This window comes from Lissotriton vulgaris, chromosome 4_1 (genome assembly GCF_964263255.1).
Source record: "Lissotriton vulgaris chromosome 4_1, aLisVul1.2, whole genome shotgun sequence".
Taxonomy (NCBI): Eukaryota; Metazoa; Chordata; class Amphibia; order Caudata; family Salamandridae; genus Lissotriton; species Lissotriton vulgaris.
Genome location: NC_141691.1, coordinates 68,056,690 through 68,078,150, shown reverse-complemented (window position 1 = coordinate 68,078,150; position 21,461 = coordinate 68,056,690). Strand labels below are relative to the sequence as shown.

The 21,461-nt window shown below is 48.0% G+C and overlaps 1 protein-coding gene across 2 annotated transcripts in view; it reads right to left on the bottom strand.

Annotated features, from left to right (window-relative positions):
- Positions 1–21,461, bottom strand: part of EDA (ectodysplasin A) — a 1,522,411-nt gene that overhangs the window by 320,209 nt on the left and 1,180,741 nt on the right. For both annotated transcript variants that reach the window (XM_086918330.1, XM_086918332.1), the window contains exon 6: positions 5,961–6,012. In XM_086918330.1, the coding sequence (XP_086774456.1) occupies positions 5,961–6,012 (52 nt within the window). The remainder of the gene's footprint in view (positions 1–5,960; positions 6,013–21,461) is intronic.

Sequence of the window (21,461 nt, the reverse complement as noted above, 5' to 3'; positions counted from 1 at the left end):
AATATTCTGAATCTTTTTAGAAGACAGGTCTCCCTGGATGGATTTAAAAACCGAAATGCCTGTAGGGTATCTTTATTGTTCATATATGTTATGGATACTATATAAGTAAAAGAGGTCCGTAAAAGAAAATTTACGGTTCACTACGTAGTATTGCAGACCACAGGTTTGAGAGTGAAATATTTATCGTAATGGAGAGTTGTACTAAGGGATACGTGGTTGTGCATCACTTTATAGCTGAAATACATCACATACGGAAATTGCATCACATTTGAAAAGTATGACTCTCATGCAGATGGCGTGACATAAATTCACGAAGGGAAAATAACACCATAGAAAATACTGAATATTCAGGGCAATGTTATATAGTGGTTATACCAGTAGGATTGAGAGACAAAGAAAGCATATCCTGGAAAAATTATGCACATTGTCATATTGTTCTTCTATGCAGTATCTAAACGAGAAACATAGAAAAAAACATATTTCTTGAAACGTAGTCAGTATAAACATGCTAATTGGGCATAGCTGGTATCATGTTCATTTAGCCCATGATGTATCGTGTCCAAGCGGTTCATCCATTTGCTTTCCCTTAGGTCAAGGATGGCATTGATGCTTCCGCCCCTAGGTCCTAGGGACACTCTCTCAAGGACCACCCATTGTATCTCTTCCACAGTGTGGCCTGCCCTTCTGTAGTGATCTACCAATGGTGCCCCAATGACCTCACATCTGATCCTACTCTGGTGCTGGAGGATGCGTACCTTAACTTTCTGTTGTGTCTGTCCTATATAGGCTAGGCCACAAGGACATAAAATACAGTAAATGACATTGTTTGTGTTACAGTTTATAAATGTCTTTAGGTCTATGGTGTGATTTTTGTAAATGAACTGTTTTGTTTGTATACCCAAGGGAAAGGCTTTGCAATTTCCGCACCTGTAATTTCCCGTTATGACAGGTAGGTTCCACATGGCTTGTAAAGATGGAGGCTCAGGAGATTCCAGCAAGGAACAGACTACATGATCCCTTATGCTTCTTGATTTTTTGAAGGAATGCATGGGTAACTGCGATTGTCCAATCTCTTCAGATACTAATGGCCAGTACTTGTTAACAATTTTCCTTATGTTGTTACTCTGTGTGCAGAATGTAGTTACACAAATCATCCTCTCTTTGTTGTCCTCTAGTTTAGGCTGTGGGTTCAGGCGTTCATCACGGGGGCTATACCACGCCCGTTTTTTAGCTCAAAAACGGGCGTGGTATAGCCCCCGTGATGAACTCCTGAACACACAGCCTAAACTAGAGGACAACAAAGAGAGGATGATTTTTGTAACTACATTCTGCACACAGAGTAACAACATAAGGAAAATTGTTAGTATCTGAAGAGATTGGATAAGGGATCATGTAGTCTGTTCCTTGCTGGAATCTCCATCTTTACAAGCCATGTGGAACCTACCTGTCATAACGGGAAATTACAGGTGCGGACATTGCAAAGCCTGTCCCTTGGGTATACAAACAAAACAGTTCATTTACAAAAATCACACCATAGACCTAAAGACATTTACAAACTGTAACACAAACAATGTCATTTACTGTATTTTATGTCCTTGTGGCCTAGCCTATATAGGACAGACACAACAGAAAGTTAAGGTACGCATCCTCCAGCACCAGAGTAGGATCAGATGTGAGGTCATTGGGGCACCATTGGTAGATCACTACAGAAGGGCAGGCCACACTGTGGAAGAGATACAATGGGTGGTCCTTGAGAGTGTCCCTAGGACCTAGGGGCGGAAGCATCAATGCCATCCTTGACCTAAGGTAAAGCAAATGGATGAACCGTTTTGACACGATACATCATAGGCTAAATGAACATGATACCAGCTATGCCCAATTAGCATGTTTATACTGACTACGTTTCAAGAAATATGTTTTTTTCTATGTTTCTCGTTTAGATACTGCATAGAAGAACAATATGACAATGTGCATAATTTTTCCAGGATATGCTTTCTTTGTCTCTCAATCAAACTGGTATAACCACTATATAACATTGCCCTGAATATTCAGTATTTTCCATTGTGTTATTTTCCCTTCGTGAATTTATGTCACACTATCTGCATGAGAGTCATACTTTTCAACTGTGATGCAATTTCCGTATGTGATGTATTTCAGCTATAAAGAGATGCACAACCACGTATCCCTTAGTACAACTCTCCATTACGATAAATATTTCACTCTCAAACCTGTGGTCTGCAATACTACGTAGTGAACCGTAAATTTTCTTTTACGGACCTCTTTCACTTATATAGTATCCATAACATATATGAACAATAAAGATACCCTACAGGCATTTCGGTTTTTAAATCCATCCTGGGAGACCTGTCTTCTAAAAAGATTCAGAAGATTTCAGCTCCGTAGAAATCACCATTCTTTCCTCCGGTTTTGTGTGCTTAACTTGAGCCGGCCCTTAAAAAACTACAACTAGGTAGTCTCCTTTCTAAACTACCACAGGCCCACTATTGGCTGAAACGATTAGCAGCCATCCAGCTGCTGCACCCACACGCGCTCGCCGCTTGAAATAATCGCGATGCGTTAGCCTCGGTTGCTTTCCAATTCAGTCAGCGACTATGCCCCTGTTCCACGGGATCTGTAATCTGCATCCGGACCCAATGGAATTTTAGAGCCGGCATTCAATGCCATCGCCCCACTTAGTTGCGGTAAGATTGCCAGATTTACTGTGCATGGAGAAACCTTTCTCTTTATTCAGCCTACGGGGTTTTTTACATTGTCCTAATTGAATTCCGTCATTTACTTTTGGCAGGCTAAAAGTTATCCCCGAACTATATCCCGACATTTTTCAAACACAAAGTGCAGCCCATGAAGCTCAGGCCGAGCACACTAACTTTAGGTAACTATATAATTATGACCATTGGAGTGAATGAGAATGCCCCTTTTGTCTGAATTAATATTATGCAGCACACTCCAGCAGGCATACCCCGTTTTCGTTTTGCCCTGTGAGTCGAGTCAAGCTACTTTTCTTAGTCCTGAGCTGTTTCCAATCCCTCGTGAGACCAAACATGATGGTAACAGATTCCACAACCTTGTGTTGTGTGTGCATATATATGTGGCGATATGATTTGGTTTTATCCGGATGAGCTCCAGGTTGGTCAACCCTCCTGTTTATGACGATACTACTCATGTTTTTAACCCGGCTGGGTATTTTTTGGATGCTTTACAACTCTAGCACGATGTATGGATGAATTTCTATTGTATTGTGGGACGTTTTGTGTAATTGCCCACATTCCTAATTTAAACCTAATTCTTTTTAGGTTCTTGCGCTCTCCTCCTTCATTCGAGCCCCCCGGCCCAACATTTACTGTAGACTGTGCCACACGACACAGGTGTGGTTCTTAGGTAAATATGTTGTGACTAACACTGCACACATTAGGAGTAACAATAGATTATCCCAAACTGAACAATGTGTTTTAATTCTCAGGTGCCCCTGTTCACCATCCCACCCCCCACCTGTCCTGAAGAAGACTCCGCAGTAGGGCAGGATTCAGCCTACACCTTTTGGGGTCGAAACGTCGACATACCTTCCTTCTCCTACCCTTCTGACAACAGAACATTTAGTGGCTGTGTTATTGTGTTTTTGGGATAGGATTATTAAATGTGTAAATATTTCAATGACGATGTATATATGTCAATGTGGTACTGAACTTTAAATGTATATAAGACCACCTGATATATTTTTTCTATAATTTGCTTTCACTTCCACACTATCCCAACCACAGCACACACACCACCCCTTTCCCCCCCCCCCCACCTGTCCTTTTCTTCCCACGCCCCTTCTTTTGGGCATTGAGACTAAATGTTTAATAATTGTCGATTACTTTAACAACTGATCTGCATTTGAGGATGTATATTAAATAACATCACTCAGAGTATTCTGTCTTGAAAATTTGTTTTTGAATATGTGTACTGATCATAAACTGTGATGTGCATTTAAAATGTGTGTTCGACTGGGACCACTTTATACACAGCATTGAATACCCAGGTCCCAGCACCATTGGGTCAACCCTTATTTTATAACGTTTTCAATGATTGCACAGTGCCGGATGCTTGTCCATCTTGCACAGTGCGAACATGCTACTACGCAGTTCGCGTAGCTCGTGTAGTGCGAAGTGCACTTTACGTAGCTTCACGAAGCGCTACTTCGCAAGCTACGCCCAGCCATAATCAGAAAAAGGTTATAACCTTTTTGCTCAGGGAAGCAAGTAACTTAAACGCCTCCAAACGCAAAACAAAACCAATTCGTCACCATGAAGCATCAAAATGGTACACAGAGCAACTAAAAAAAAAAACTCGAGCTACACCAGTCCGAGCGAAAATGGCTGAAAAACCTACACTCAGAGGATAAGGACATTTTCACTGTGCGACTAAAAGCTTACAAAAAATCAATTGGGGAAGCTAAATCTACCTATTTCTTAAGTAAAATCCTACATTCTGGCCACAAAACGAAAGAAATATTTGATACAACATTTGAATTCCTAACCCAGATCGCTCAAGCATGCCATTAGTCCCCACACAAAAACTGTGTGACAACTTGAGCTTCTTTTTCATAGACAAAATATAGATGAGTAAAGACATTATTCCTCCAAGCCCCTTAACTAACGCTACTGTCTCGGAAGATGTGAATCCTATAAAACTCTCAACTTTAACATCCATTACTAAAGATGACCGTTGAAATTGATGACTAAGGTCAAATCAGGCTCGCCGGTACACATCTGTCCCCCAAGTATGCAAAGCAAAAGCTCACGATTCCCCTATTTAGTGATCTCTCTGATCAACTTATCCCTAAGTCAGGGCATTGTCACATCAAGCCTCTGATGGCAAAATTACACAGGCAGCCAGTCGCCCAGAAGGCCTTATTTAAAACTGGGTGCATTATTTTTAAATCTCGTCACGGCAAAAATCCAACCTTTGTGGCCTGCAGAATCTGGAACTTTAGGACCTTGCTAAAAACATGACTCTTTCGACGAGAGTCCCGTTCCTCTTCTGCCCCAGCGCCATAAAACCCTTCTGGTGTACGTGCGCTTTTAAAATACCTGGTAACATAAGGATTTTTTATTAATACATCCCAACATTTGGAAACTTTGCATGTGAAAGGCTTTTAGAGGGTGCTCCACAACACACACACACACACACTATAATAAGTGTGCGTGCGATGTTCATATATAGATACAAATGCGTAAAAGTCTTAGTTCCTAGGCTCCACTATTTGCTTAAAAAAACTGCCTTTGAGCGCCAACTGCCGCACAAAGCAGCATTAGTAGTGGAAGCTCCTGGTTCATTTAGTGAGAGGGGGATATTGAGTGTTCCAGGATCCCCACACACAGCGGTGGATTAGTCTAACGTTTAGTCTATGATGCACAACTGTATAATTGGTATTTTAGTACGGGTCTAGAATACTCTATGTACTACATTTGAGTGAAAAGATCTGTGGCTGAACAGTTGCAACACAAAGAGGATACCTATCTGTATTTATGTGATTTTCATATAGCATTCTGAGATTTTATTTATATTTTTAAAATAAATGAATTTGTATAAAAGAATGCAGTATATGTTTTTGTCTTTTCCACGGGTATGATTGTGACGAGGATTTTAACTACTTCAGAGTAAGATTTAAGAAAGGACACTTTGGTCTCCGAAGACCGCACTTTGTCTTCACATATATTTTCAGGTCTCCTAGCGCAATGAGTGAAACCAGCCTTGTGATCTACGCCCAGCTTCTTGTCAGACTGTGAATGCTCATATGGTCAGTCTTCATGCACCTGACTCCGGCCACCAGCAGACCCATCACCAGAACACTTATGTTATTTAAAGAAGAAATGCAGGAATACAGCAAACAAAAGTTATATTTCATATGAGTGCCAGCCAAGCGTAGCCAAAGAGGCCTTCTCCTAGATCCTTACCATTCTTGACTTGTACAGTGGAGCCAGAGCCCTGGAGATGCACCACAGCAGGCTGCAAGAAAAAAATAAACACTTGTGACAACTTTTACATCTGCTTCCTTATGGAAGATGTTCAGTCAGCCATCTGCCCTTCCATCCTCCCGCAAGTACCTCTGGATGAACAAATGAATACGTGTAGCCAAATGTGCATAACCTATTATCAAAAAACTCTCAGAGAACGCAGCACCAAGGAAATGTAACAGCAGCACAATTTACAATCTGCCTAACCAGCAAATTCAACCTAAGATTTGTATTTGGAATTTGGTACACTTGACCGGCTGCCACCTGATCCCCTCGAGAAATAGCAACTCTAGGGGGATCCTTCCTCCCTCTCTCATTCATAGTCCTTTCTTTCTCCACTTCCATCTCGCTCTCTTTCTTAATAGACCTAAGCATCAGAGTGAATAACTGTGCCCTCGGTCATTCTTGTGGAAGTTCATTACCTGTACAAAAGTCCAGTCATGGTGCACATCAGTGTAACCGAGAGATAACGGACTCTACTTTTGAGAGCATCCTCATTTATACTCCACTGAAGTGTGGAAAACACGCGGAAAATGTGAGCGAAAGGCGAATCAGGCTCCGCACTTTTTGCTTAAGTTTAAACCATTTCCGAGCCAGCAGAGAAAAGGCAGTTAAATCTGCCCCAAACATTTGAATTTCTCGAGTAAAAGGTGGGGAAAATGTGCGATAAAATTGCGTTCTTTGATTGCGCTATATCGTCTCACTTTTTCCTCTTCCCTCCCAGTTATGCTTGGCAGAATAACAGACAGGGTGGCGGGGAAGCTATTAAAACACCGCCTGGGTCAAGGTGGCGCATTTGGAGATCAGGGCCGGCTTTAGAGAGTTGCGACCAGTGCAGCTCCACCTGGTCCTGACCTCCGGGGTGGGTGGGGGGTATTTAGAGTATCCTATGGCTTTACAATACTTGCTGCAGAACTCGTTGAGCGTCCAGTAGTTTTGGGGCAACAATAAACATGTCAAGATAACTCTGAGGATTAATGTTCCTCCTAGACAGACATAGAGCTTTGTCTAGTGACAGTTATGACTCATCATCAAGTCGTGCAGAGGGGTAATGTGCCTGCTGCAAAGAATGCATACCATACAGATCACAGAACTGTGGGGTATATTCACAAGAACGTGTGATAACTACCGCAAGAGTAGCGTAATGCAACTTTCAACATCGCAGCCCATTGCTGGAAAATAACTGTCAACGTGGAATTCACAAGGCGGTAGTATGCGACAGACACCAGACAACGCGGCAAATGCCCACGTGAAAACCAACGCCATGCTGCAAAAATGCAATATGCGAACGCAAAAAAAATGCGACGAGGCCAACCGTGGTACAAAAAGTAGCGAAAACCGGCCACAGGCCTGCAAATCCCATGCGTCTGACGGGACAATGCACCATAAAAACCCTGGTAAAAATACACCAGAGACAAGCCAAAGCATGTAGCAACATGGATGCACCCTGCCCCAGCACAGAGCCCAACTCGAACCCCACAATCCCACAGACTACCAGCAAGGAACAACGGGGTTGAGGAAGGCCAAGGAGAAGAGGGAGAGGAAGACGGGGTGCAGACCGAAGGAAAACAAGAACAGCGTCACGGAGGTAACTGAACACTACCAGCAACTGACCCACAAGCAGAGGAATCCAGCACCCCCCAAACAGACACAATGTACACCGAAATACAGTCTGCATGCAAACTAGCACAATGTGCCAACATATATGCCAACACAAAGGCAACAGGCTCCTCCCCTTCACATCGCAGAGGGGCACACAACACCTGCAGCAGAGCACACAATACAACGCACCAGTGATGCCAGAGAGGACCACCACACCATCGACACCGACGCCCTACAACAGCCAATGTATGTCCCACGCAACCCCCCACCAGGACCCGGACAGTCAAAATACCCAGAGGAGAACACTGTGCCTGCAACAGACCACACAGCAGGAAGCACCCGCAGGCACAGCTGGCTCACAACACTCCACCCACCCACACATGGCACCCGAATAGCACGCCAAAAGGAGGTGGCCCAAAAGGTGTTGGAGGGGACTGAACCCATGGAATGCGAACCAGGACACATATGTAGGGGTCTATCACCCTACAGGGCCAACCCACACCCCACGAAGGAGACCCACGCTGCCATGGAGACACATGCAGATGCACATGCACAGCACAGAACCACGCCTAGGGGCGCGCAATTAGCAGTCACACACCCATGTTGGCTGTGCGTACGATGGCCCTGGCCACTCCCCTCAGGAATAGTGTGGGTGACGACAAACCTACATGTCCAAACCTCAACCTGTTGCCTCTGGGACATGTCTGCATCTGTGGTGCACACCGCACAATGTAAAGTCGTAGGGCCCAGGGACCACATGCATACAAGACCACAGGGACACATGCAGAGATCATGTAGAACTAGCTACATGCATGTGCGCCCGGCCCCTTTATTGACAGGGCCACATGTATAGTGATCCCTAAGCTGGATGTGTGTGGGGTGAGTGTAAGCTATTCCACACTGAATGTCTGGTGTTGGCAACCACTTGGACATTGAACACTAGTGCAACGCAAACAGAAAACACATGCAATACAGAGTCAACTAATGAGCAACAAGGGGTGATCCAGATAAAGTTCAGAGGACAGCCAACATGCAAACAGAGCGCTGAGCAGGGTAACAGGCCGATGATGGCATCCACGACAAGCCTGAGCAACCACGAAGCCAGTCTGAACCACTGCTTCAACTCTGGCAGATGGTGTTTGAAGATGGTCCTTGCGGTGGTGGCGTGTGCCTCCTGCGATGATGCATCGTCCAAGCCGGTTTGGACTCGCTTTGTTGTGTGAGGCCTGGTGGGACGCATGTGAGCCCGGAGGCTGCGTACCGCGCAAGGCCAGAGAGTCATGGCATTGATGAGCCCAAGGCCCACGCCTCAGGGTCCAGCCTATGGCCCCGGACTTGACCAGCACAGAGTTAGTGGCCCCGGATGCACTGCGGCCAGCACAGGCACCCAGCCACGGGACGGTGACTTGCGGTGCAGTCAGATGGGCCATGCGACCTGGGCGGGTAACCATCATTGTCCTAAGTGAATGTTTCGGAGTGTTTCGTGGGACAGTGGAAGGTGTCCCCCAGGACAAGACACAGAAAGGTTTGATTTTATCAGTAATCAGCAAATAGAGGAGTGGAATGCGACAGCCCGTTGCCACCACCAAGTCCGTATCAGCTACATGGGGGTGAAAAATACCCCCTAGTCCATAGGCTCAGACGCCACCACTGTCCGACCAGAGAGTGTCCATGAATGTGAGGGAACAGACTTAGTGGCACCGAGGCTGAGTGGGGATGCAGACTGCGATGATGCCGGTACACTGATGTGGACTGCGCCATTGCAAAATCATGACTCTGTGACCTACTGGACCACAGTGTAGGCCGTAGGCAGCGGTCAGCAGTGGCCCGCAGCCATGTGTCTGCGGCTCGCAATGCACAGCGCTAGTGACACCAGGGCAGTTGTCGGTAGTGTACGAACATCTCCGTAACAATGATCCTTCTCTCTCCACCAAGTAGCAAGGCAACATCCTCCTTAGGCCTCTCCTTGTGTGCAATGATGTGGCATCTGCCTTTGCATAATCGATGTTCAGTTCCAAATCTGCGACCTACTCAAGCACAGCCTAGGCCGAGAGCAGTGTAGGCTGGAGGCGACAGACAGCACGAGTCATTCACCGTGTAATGCCGGCATAGGTTGGTGACCCTACCGGTGTGCGTAGTTCAGGTTCAGTGGCACCACGTGTTCGGTCACCTCCGTGACTGTGACCCGGCTTTCGTCTGGACTGAGCCGCATCTTCCTATTACTCCTCTCCATGTGTGGACTCAGCCATTTGTGATTCGCGACTAGGTGCTGGATGTGAGGCCTACTGGTCCGCAAGGTTGTCCAGGTCCCTCATCGATGGTTCGCCGGATGGCGTCGGACAAGGTTCGGGGCAACATATGCTCGCCGGATGGCGTTGGACCAGGTTTGTGGCAGCACGGCTCGCCTGATGGCGGTGGACAGGGTTTGTGGCAGTACAGTTCACTGGATGGCGTTGGACAAGGTTTGTGGCAGTACAGCTCCCCTGATGGCGTTGGACAGGGTTTGTGGCAGGATGTGCCACAAGATGCGCATTTGGAAGTATGCCTCACGGATCAAAGGGAGTCTGGTGCTGTGGTCGCTGTCCCGGATTTGGGGTCACTGCCATTCAGGAGCCAGGACACAGTCTCACATATGGGACCCACTGGGCCGCAGAGGTCGCCGGTAGAATATGTTAACGAGAAAGGAGTAATGTGGGCCAACGTTGGGGGGACATCGGTGGTCTGAAAGGCTGGCCAGGTCGCGGGCCTCAGGCTTGGAGCTTACACTGGCGCGTGGTGGGTCCTCCATAACACACACTGGTGTTGGATGCTGATCAGTGTGGCCTGGCTGCGTGGGGTCAGCCCTGACGGGTTTGTGGTCCAGCAGGCCGGGATATGACAGGATCTGAGGCAACACCGCTAACGAGGACGGAGTCGGCCTCATTGCGGGGTGAGAGTCGTCGCCCTGTTAGAGATGTTGGAGATCTGGAAGAGGACTGTGCCCAGGGCTATGTGCTTTTTATTCACACCCCTACGCTGGTCTGGCATTCGCTGGCCGATCTCACTCTGTTCATGCTTACGGGTGGGGTGTAACAGGCAACTATTCCGCAAGGACCCCCACTGGCTGGAGTGATATGGTTGTGTCCACTGTCCACAACACTCCATTCACCAGAGGTGTATGTCGCCGTGAATATGGGTGTGTTCTTCATACTGCAGTTTGTTCAGCAATTCGCTGCCACTCTTGGCATTGCGTACTTTCCCAATCATGGTTCTACAGCATCCTTCACATATGCCTAGTTGCCAAATCTACCAACAGTCGTCTATGGTGTGGCTGAGGTGCCATGCCGTAGATTGGTCATGTTCACGGCTTGCCCAGGTTACCAATGTGAGTTGTTCTATTGTGTCTGGTGGGTGGGCATGTTGTTGTACATCTTGGTTGTGGACTTGTGACGTGTGCATTGCCAGAGTTGTGGATTGCATAGTTGTGGAGTTGAGGTGAGTGAGGTGTTAATTGGGAAGTTGACAAGGGGCTGTGCATTTCCCTTAGTGCCAGCCTGGGAGGGCTGGTTGCTGTTGGACTGTCGGAGGGTGAAGGGATCATCCACACTGGCTGTGTATTTGAAGGCAACATTGGTGAAGTTCCCACGGTGTTCGGATGTTGCCTGCACATTGATGTGTGACGTGTGCTTCCTGTTGCGCTGATTGTGTGCTGTGGCACCAGGGGGCACAGATGGGACATGTGTGCAGTGGATTGCCCCCTACACATGCGTGCATCTGGCTATGGCGTATGGTCCTTGCTTGGTCTCCAGTGGTTCCTGCGCTGGGTGGGTGTTGTGGCCCTCTTGGGTGTCCGTGCTGCATGTTCAGTTGCTCCATGGCATCTGTTGTCCTTCCGATTACTCCCTGGGCAGGGCTCCCTATTGTGGTGCAGGCTGCCGTCCGACTTTACACCAGGTCACAGCAGGTGTAAAATTCCTATTGCTAAGGCGCATTATCGCGTGTTTTGTGTTTTTTTTTTTTTTTTTTTTTAAATTTTTGAAAACCTTTATTGGTGCATCCACAGAAATACAAATACGGGCCCACAACCCTGAGGCCGGCCACGAAAACTGGTTGAGCACAGGTGCAAGCAATACGGAGGCGCAATAGCACGACAACATCAGGAAACAATTAGTCATCAGTTACACTGGAGAACACTGGCCATCACGCCCAAGGAGCAATGAAGGTTAATTAAAAAATTTTTTAAAGTCTAAAAATCAGTGAAGGATAGGTGCAAAGGAGATCCGAGTCCGTACTTTAGTCCCACATGAGTAGGCAGCAGAAATAGTAGCAGCAGTTACATGAAACACCCCTTCAGAGTGGCAATATAGTAGAAGAACAAAGCGGACAACAGGAACCACGCTCGTGCCACTCCCAGCGCCGCCCACTCCCAACCATCCTCTATCAAGACCCAGAAAGGAAAAACAGTGTGAGAAAGCTCAGAAAAGAGGAAAAGGCCCATAGAAATCAAAAAGAAAAATAAATCTACCCCCCCACCCTACACCAATGCGGAGGCTACGGCCTACCCCCCCCGACAATGTGCCTGTCGCCCCATAAAGAACCCGAAATGCAGTTCAAGGAAACGAAGAGAAGAAAGAAAAAGAAGAGAAAGATAATAAGAGAGGCCAGAAGAGAGGAGAAGAGACAGCAAGAAATGCCGAAAGAAGGAAAGGAGAGAGAGAAGAAAAAGTCCAGAAATGCACGATAGCACACAGGGAGAGAGAGAAGATTACACCTCCCTACTACTCCCAGGAAAGGGGAAAAGCGGGGAGGAGCCCACCCCTCAGCCGAACTCCCGGCTTCTCTCACCGACAACGCCTCCGGCGCCATACACCACACCATGACCAAAAAACTGTATTCCCAGTAAGGCAGTAGCTGTAACACCCAGCACCCCAGTCCAGCACAAGCTCACCCCCCCCAGCAGGTGAAATAAACAGCAGGAGAAATCGACAGTACTGTGCAGAAGCCAATCAGAACATTGAAGACTAACCCACCACTATCAAAAACATGGTCCAGTCCGGGTCTGCGCCAGTCGAGCCAATCATCACAACCACAAACAGTCCATCAACCCTGTCCGGAACGATAGAATTCTTCCAGGCTCGTCCATTGCTGCGAGACGTCTTGGACCAGGACAAAGAAGCAAAATGGCCGCCCACGAAGAGAGGGGACCGTGAAGCCTTCATGCGCCTCAGGGTCCCAAACAGTGCAAAAGCATACCCCAGGGGCTCCACTGATAGGGATAGCGAAGGGGACAGGTGACGATGCAAAAGAGCTGCCAGGCACCGGTGGATAGTTTGTAGGCAAAGTCGTCATGCCGATAACAAGGGGTACTCCTGCAACTGTAACTTCGTCGACAGTCAGACTCGATACTTTGTAGCCAGGAGAATACCCCACCGCCCTCTCTGTAGTCGGTAACATTGTATCCCCTCCAAATTGAAACAGGGGCGGCGGGGGTTCATCCAGTCGAGATCGCGCTCTGCCTGGTAGTGCTTCCTCGAGCCTCTGGGTCAGCGCTCGGGCGGTGCTCCGCATTTCAACCTTCAGGGCCATGAGAGCGGCCAGGATGTCGCCACAGGTCGGGTCGCGCCCAGTCGGAAGCCGGTCCGCGTTGTCCCCCCGTACACCCGATGCGGTCACCGGCCCCGGGGCGCGTGGGTCCCCAGCCATTGCAGACCCAGTGTCAACTAGCGCTCCGGCGGTGAAAACAGGCGCCATGTCCTTGCCCGCTGCGCACAATGAGTGGTGATACCAAGGGAGAGAGCGGCCGCTGGAATTGCAACAGTGTAGTCGCCGGGGAAACTCCGTAAGCAAAGCGAAGGCAGCACAGGATAGGAGTCCTCCACGTTTCCCGGGGGTTAGCAGTCGTCCACTACGGGGAGACGCTCTAAGATGGAGTCCGCCCCTGCCTCGAAGGGGTGGCAGGGGGGGAAGCTAACCGTGGGAGGGGGCTCCAGCGTCGTCTATGCCTCAAGTTATGCGAAATAGGGTCCGACCCAGCTGGAAGGGTCCGACTCCTATCGTCCGAGCAACGCTCTAAGCCCCCGTGGTCTGCAGCGTCTCACCAGCTCGTCTCCCCTTCTGAGGCTCTCGGCGTCCAGCGGCGGCCATCTACGCAGGGTACAGGGGGAAGCGCCGGAGGTCAAAAACACATCGAGTCCAACACCGATTCCGCCGGCAAAGGTACCAAAAGGACACCAGTTAGGTCAGCGTCAGTATTCCACGGTTGTAGGACGGCGCCGGGCAGGATAAAGGGTCAGGATAGTCAAAAAAGTGTTTTGTGTTTTTATCGCCGATCTGTCTGGTCGTTGTGAATGTTGATGAGTGGTGTTGTCGCAGCTTTTGCCACGGGTTCTCTGTGGTGATGTTTTTTGCGGCTGCTATCGCGGGAAAAGTGGTGCTGTGGGCTGTTAGCACCAGCTTGTGAATGGTGGGGTACATTTAGCACAAATTTGGCTGCGATAAATTGCAGTTAATTCCGCAATGGCTCCTTGTGAATATGCCCCCTTATTTTTTGTGGCTTGCTCAGTAAATTACTGCTTTTGTCATACAGAGTCTTTTGTTACTTGTAGTTCATAAGCTACACTGCTATTATGGTATTGTGTGTGACATGAAATTTCCTCGAAGAGATTCATGCAAATTGTATAGTGAAGGTTAGGAGGTTATGTTTTTTCCTCATTCTTTCATGTCTATTCCTAATGTTGCTGAAAAAAGTAAATGTGGGTATATATACATTTTTATTAGTAAAGCCAAACACAACCAGAGCTTTACATTTTTTGTAATATATGTGAGAGAGGAATAGCGAGGGATGAGGGGCACTGCTGGAAGATGAGACTCTGTGGAGGAGGTCATAAGTGGACCGGGGCCACCAGTGCTAAAGCTGGCCCGGTTGAAGAAAAAGTGGTTAAAAATGCGGGCTAGTTAATATCCTGTGAATGTAATATTTATTCTGTGACATATCATAGCCTCTTGTGTGATGTTATTTTGTGGTCAGCCATGATGCCAAGTCCATGTGAATGACGCATGCAACGCAAGTCCTTGCAATTTGCTCTCTAGAAGAGTGTGCACACACACTCCAGCACTACCTGTTGTTCCACATGTTAAATGTGAAGGTAAGGGCTGAACTGATAAATATGACACATCGATTCTACTCCAGCACAGGGTTCAGCTCTGACACGGCACTTCAATCATGAACTACAAGGCCCTCCACTAGTCTGAGCTGCTGGCCAAACGGAGCATAACGAATGCATGTCAGAGCTGAGTGGCAAACATCTCCGCGGTCCCCGTGGTGCGGGGGGGGAGAGGGGGGGTCCCAGTCTTCAGTACATGAAGGGGGGCCCCCTCAGCTCATCGGTAGAGAGCTGTGAGTGGATTTTTCTCAGGCAGCTGCAGTATGCAGCCTGCTGTGAGCTCCTGCGCCTACCCAGGACTGAAGAGAAACAATATAACAAGTTACATTGTTTCTCTTCAGTCAGAGCGCGCCAGGCCCGGAAAAAGGATGGGGGTGGGGGCCCCAGAAAGAGCTTTTCCCACAGGGCACAGCCTCTGACACAGGAGAGGGCATGGATGGGGGTGGGGGCCCCAGAGAGAGCATTTCCCACAGGGCACAGCCTCTGAGATGGGAGAGGACAAAGATGGGGGTGGGGGCCCCAGGGAGAGCATTGCCCACAGGGCACAGCCTCTGAGATGGGAGAGGACATGGATGGGGGTGGGGGTCCCAGAGACAGCATTCCCCACAGGGCACAGCCTCTGAGATGGGAGAGGACAAGGATGGGGTGGGGGCCCCAGAGAGAGCATTCCCCACAGGGCACATCCTCTGAGATGGGAATGGACAAGGATGGGGGGTGGGGCCCCAGAGACAGCATTCTCCAGGGCAATGCTCATATGAGACAGGACGAGGCAGCAACATGGTGCCCTTAGGTAAGCACTCTTGTTAGAACGCACACTACTTTGTGCGAGAGAGTGGAGAGATTGGAGAGAGAGAGTGGAGAGAGTGGAGAGAGTGGAGAGAGAGAGAGTGGAGAGAGAGAGAGAGTGGAGAGAGAGAGTGGTGAGAGAGAGTGGAGAAAGAGGGTGGAGATATTGGAGAGAGGGAGAGATTAGAGAGAGAGAGATTGGAGAGAGAGTGGGGAGAGAGAGTGGAGAGAAAGTAGAGAGAGAGTGGAGAGAAAGAGAGGAGAGAGTGGAAAGATTAGAGAGAGAGTGGAGAGAGAGAGTGGTGAGAGAGTGGAGAGAGAGACAGTGGAGAAAGAGAGTTGAGAGAGAGTAGAGAAAGAGTGGAGGGAGACAGTGGAGAGAGGGTGGCGAGATAGTAGAGAGAGAGTAGGGAGAGAGTGGAGCGAGAGTGGAGCGAGAGAGGAGAGAGTGGAGAGGGAGTGGAGAGAGAGACAGTGGAGCGAGAGTGGAGGGAGAGACAGTGGAGAGAGAGTGGAGAGAGAGTGGAGAGACAGAGTGGAGAGAGAGAGTGGAGAGACAGAGTGGAGAGAGAGAGAGAGTGGAGAGAGAGAGAGAGTGGAGAGAGAGTGGAGAGAGAGTAGAGAGAGTGGAGAGAAAGAGAGTGGAGGGAGAGAGTGGAGAGAGAGAGTAGAGAGAGAGTGGACAGAGAGAGAGAGATAGAGAGAGTGGAGAGAGACAGTGGAGAGAGAGTGGAGAGTGACAGTGAAGAGAGAGAGAGATTGAAGAGAGAGACAGTGGAGAGAGAGTGGAAGGAGAGTAGAGAGAGAGTGGGGGAGACAGTGGAGAGAGAGTGGAGAGAGAGAACGGAGAGAGAGAGAGTGGAGAGAGAGAGAGTGGAGAGAGAGGGGAGAAAAGGTAGAAAGTGGAGGGAGACAGTGGAGAAAGAGCATGGAGAGAGAGTGGAGAGAGACAGTGGAGAGAGAGAGAGTGGAGAGAGAGAGAGAGTGGAAAGCGAGTAGAGCGAGTGTAGAGAGAGAGAGGATAGAGAGAGAGTGGAGAGAGAGAGTGGAGAGAGACAGTGGAGGGAGAGAGTGGAGAGAGTGGAGAGAGAGAGTGGAGAGAGTGGAGAGAGACAGTGGAGAGAGAGACACTGGAGAGAGAGTGAGACAGTGGAGATAGAGTGGACAGTGTAGAGAGAGAGTGGAGAGTGGAGAGAGAGTGGAGAGAGAGAGTGGAGAGAGTAGAGAGACTGCCTGACTGACTGAGAGAATGACTGGCTGAGAGACTGACTGAGAGAGCAAGAGGCTGGTTGACAGAGAGAGAGAGACTAATTGACTGCGAGAGAGACTGACTGACTAGGAGAGAGACTGACAGAGAGAGAGACTGACTGACTGACAGAGAGAGAGAGAGAGGGAGAGAGACTGACTGACTGACAGACTGACTGGCTGAGAGAGAGAGACTGACAGAGTGAGAGAGACTGACCGAGCGAGAGAGACTGACTGACAGAGAGACTGACAGACTGACAGAGAGAGAGACTGACAGAGAAAGAGAGACTGACCGACAGAGAGAGAGACTGACTGACAGAGAGAGACTGACTTAGAGAGAGAGAGAGAAAGACTGACAGAGAGTCACTGACTGAAAGACTGACTGAGAGACTGGCTGACTGCGAGAGAGAGAGAGAAAATGACTGATTGAGAGAGACTGACAGAGGGAGAGAGAGAGAGACTGTCTGGAAGACTGACTGACAGAGAGACTGAGAGAGTGAGACTGAGAGAGAGACTGACAGAGAGAGCGACTGACAGAGAGAGCGACTGACAGAGAGAGAGAGACTGACTGACAAGGAGAGAGACTGACTAACAGAGAGAGACTGACTGAGAGAGAGAGACTGAGACAGTGCCAGAGAGAGACTGACCGACAGAGAGAAAGACCGGCTGAGAGAGACTGAGAGAGAGAGAGAGACACTGAGAGCGAGAGAGAGAGACTGAGACACTGACAGAGAGAGAGAGACTGACTGACACAGAGAGAGAGAGACTGACAGAGAGAGAGACTGACTAACAGGGAGAGAGACTGACAGAGAGAGAGAGACTGACTAACAGAGAGAGAGAGAGAGAGACTGACAGAGAGAGGGACTGGCTGACAGAGAGAGACTGACTGAGAGAGACTGACAGAGAGACTGTAAGAGACTGATTGACAAAAAGGGAGAGACTGACTGACAGAAAGAGAGAGACTGACTGACAGAGAGACTGACTGACAGAGAGACTGACTGACAGAGAGACTGACTGACAGAGAGAGACTGAAAAACTGAGAGAGAGACTGACTGAGAAAGAGACTGACTGACAGACAGAAAGAGAGAGAGATAGGGAGACTGACAGAGACCGAATGACACAGAGCGATAGACTGACTGACAGAGAGAGAGAGAGAGAGACTGGCTGACTGAAAGAGAGAGACTGACTGAGAGAGAGAGAGAGAGAGAGAGAGACTGGGATGGAATTGGGGTCAACATGTGTATGAAGCTATACAATGCCTCTTAAGATTGCTATTGTCTGCTAATAAAAATGTATTATCAAAATGTGCTCCTTGTAGTTACATCTGCCTTTGAAATACTGCATTGTCGCATTGTCTAATGTTTTAAAATGGAAACGAGAAGGAGCAGTTGATGCACTTTTGACAAAACTGAATGATGAGTGGGCCCGATGTATATCATGACAGGAGTCTGCATCAGGAAACCCACCTAAAATTGGGCATACTTCCCCGGCCTACTGATGGCAGGGACCCTGTAATGAATGGACCACCACCTATAATAGCCTGCTGCCAGACTAAGCCCAACCTTTAACTCCACCATCCAGTGTTGCGTATAACAGCTGTATTGATGACAGTGGCTTAACAATAGCCCCGCATCCCCTGTAGTATGGCGGGTCGCTGGCCTGAGAGCTCTAGACTGGCACAGAGAATGGGAGGGGGTCCCCCTCCATGTAGTTTCCAGGGGGGTCCCCTCAAGTTTTGTTACACCACTGACATGCACAGCTCAGTGCAGAGCTGTATCACTACTATCCTTGCTCCTGTGGCTCAGTTGATGCACCTCCTGCCACAGTTCTACTGCTGAGAATAGTTCGGAAACACTATTCTACTGCTGTGATAAATACAATTAGTGATGTGCCTGTGATGAGCCTCATGTTTCAACGCTTGCTGTCCTGCACTTTATTTCTTTTAAAAGTTTTATATAGCGCTGGCTAGACCCAGAGGTATCAGAGCGCTTTACATAATCAGGATAGAATACGGCAAACATGGTATAAAAAGCATGAGAAAGTAAAAAACAACAACATTACAAATCAAGGAGGGATGAAACAGGAGTTGAAGCAAAATAATACTGGTAATATATGTAGAGTGGATTACAGGAAGAGGGCCAAATATTACAGAGACAAATAAGGAGTAGTGAAATAAGATCAGGAGTCAGGCACAGGTTAGGATCCCCAGTAGTAGTTAAGGAGGTCGGTTTTGAGGTCTTTTTTGAAGCTGTCGTATGAGGGGTTACAGCGCAGGTTTTTCGGGAGAGTATTCCAGATAGTAGGGGCATTTCCAGAGAAGGAGAGAGATTGTGTGGTTTTCTTTTTGTGCAGAGGAGGGATTAGGAGGAGGGAGTTGGAGCTTCTCAGAGGACGAGTGGTACCAGCGATAAGGAGTTTCTCGGATAGGTATTGCGGAGTGTTTTGGTGGAGTGTTTTAGGAGTTATGCAGGCCGTTTTGTAAGTTGATCTTCCTTCGATAGGAAGCCATTTAAGCGATTTGAGAGCTGGGGAGATATGATCGAAGCGTTTGCAGTCTGTGATGAGCCTGGCTGCAAGGTTGAGCACAGCTTTAATAGGGGCAAGTTAGGCCTTGGAGATTCCGTTGAGGATGGCGATGCCATAGTCAATATGTGAAAGAACCAGTGATTGAACTGCAAGTTTAAAGTCATCGATGGGTAAGAATGATTTGATTTTCTTGAGGTAACGGAGAGTGAAGTGGGCTCCTTTGGCAGAGTTTTTGATGTGAACGTTAAGGGTGAGGGTGTTGTCGATAGTAATGCCAAGAGATTTGACGGAGTTGGAAAGTGTGAGTGAGCAGTTGAGTGCGTTAAGGTCTGAGAACCACTATTGAATGGGGAGACGGTTCTTTTTAGGGGCAAAAAGGATGATTTCAGTTTTATTTGGGTTTAGTTTGAGATGATTTGACTGGAACCAGGATTGAATCTTGTGAAGGGAGTTGTTCAGGTGTAAGATGTCGGCGTGAGTTTTAATCTTGTAGAAGTAGATTTGTGTGTCATCAGCGTATAGGTGGTAGTTGATGCCTGCTTGTTTAAGAATGAGAGTGAGGGGTTCCATAAAGAGGTTAAAGAGGGAAGGGGAGAGGATAGAACCATGGGCGACTCCAATGGAGGCAGGAGAGGGGTTAGATAGACAATTTTGAATTTTTATTTGCTGAGTTCGGTGTTGAAGGTATGAGGTGAACCATTTGAGGACAGTGTTGTTAAGGCTGAAGCGGGTCATTGAGTAAGGCTGAATGGTTGACTGTATCGAACGCTGCGGAGAGATCAAGGAGGATAAGAAGGGAGGTCTCGCCATTATCAAGAGATTGATGGATGACATCAATGACATTGAGCATTGCCGTTTCAGTGCTGCAGCTTCTCCTGAAGCCAATTTTGCCATGCACATCAATTAATACGTGCCCTGAGCATCCATACTCTAGTACTGACAGCCTCACACAGCTCTGCTATGACACTTCAGTGCTGACGGAGAAAACCACAGACCCCTGCTGCCATTTCAGGAGAGCATCAAGTCTCCACGTCAAACCAGAGAGCCACAGGATTAAAGACACCTGGCACCTTGCATAGTGCCACATTTTTCTCTCATTCAGTAGATTGCTGAGAAAGAATTGGGGTGGGGGTGGAGAGGGAGAGAGAGAGAGAGAGAAAGAGGGAGAGGGAGAGGGAGAGGGAGAGGGAGAGGGAGAGAGAGAGGGAGAGAGACACGCAGAGGCATAGTAAGAAAGCGAGCAGAGCAGGAAATAAGGAGCAGGAGGAAAATTACTAGCCTTAAGTCTTCCCAGCGGCGACCACAATGCAACTCATTAGAACAATGTGTATCTTGCTACTATGTGTTCTTACACGACCAAGCCTCACTCCTGCTGTGAGATATCCGAACAGAAGGCCTCAACAACACCTCTCTGGGTTGCATCTCTGTTGTTCCCTGCCAATAATGTGTGAACGGTCACGTCCATAGTTCATGAATTGAAAAAGGAATAGCACTGATGTTTTGGGGGGAGGGGGCGTCACACAAACACACACACACACACCCCAACTGTATATATTTTCGGTTCTTGGACCCAAACAAGGGTTCACAAACCTGAAGGCTCTGACTGGCTTCTGCACATGCAATACTTTTGTTTTGGCCAGGATGTGGAGCATGGTCTCCTAAAAAAATAATAAATAAAATGCCACACAAGGGGGCACAGTGAGGAGTGTTTGTCCCAAGCCTTTGAGAAGGGTCCCAAAAAACGTTCTTGAAGTTTGTTTATATAAAAACAATCCCACAGTTTTTATCAACCCTGAGTCTGGATCTGCAAACTCAAAATAGGCTTATAAAACCGCAACCTCCTGGACCTTTTTTGGTTCCAAATCAGAGAAGTCTGTGAACCTTACATACAGGTTAACAAAGTCATGGATCTTATTTGTCCACATCAGGCAAAAATGTATGTAAAGCCAAATTTTACTTTGTAAACTCAAACATTAAATTGAATGAAGCCTACCTGCTGCTGCCCATAGGCCTTGTGCGGTGAGGTTGGGCAGCATGCAGCAGGCTGGCTGCAGGGCATATCCGAAGTAGTTTATTACAATGGTTTAAGATAGAAGTAACGCGCTTACCATTACAAATCAACCCTAAATCTACAAGAACA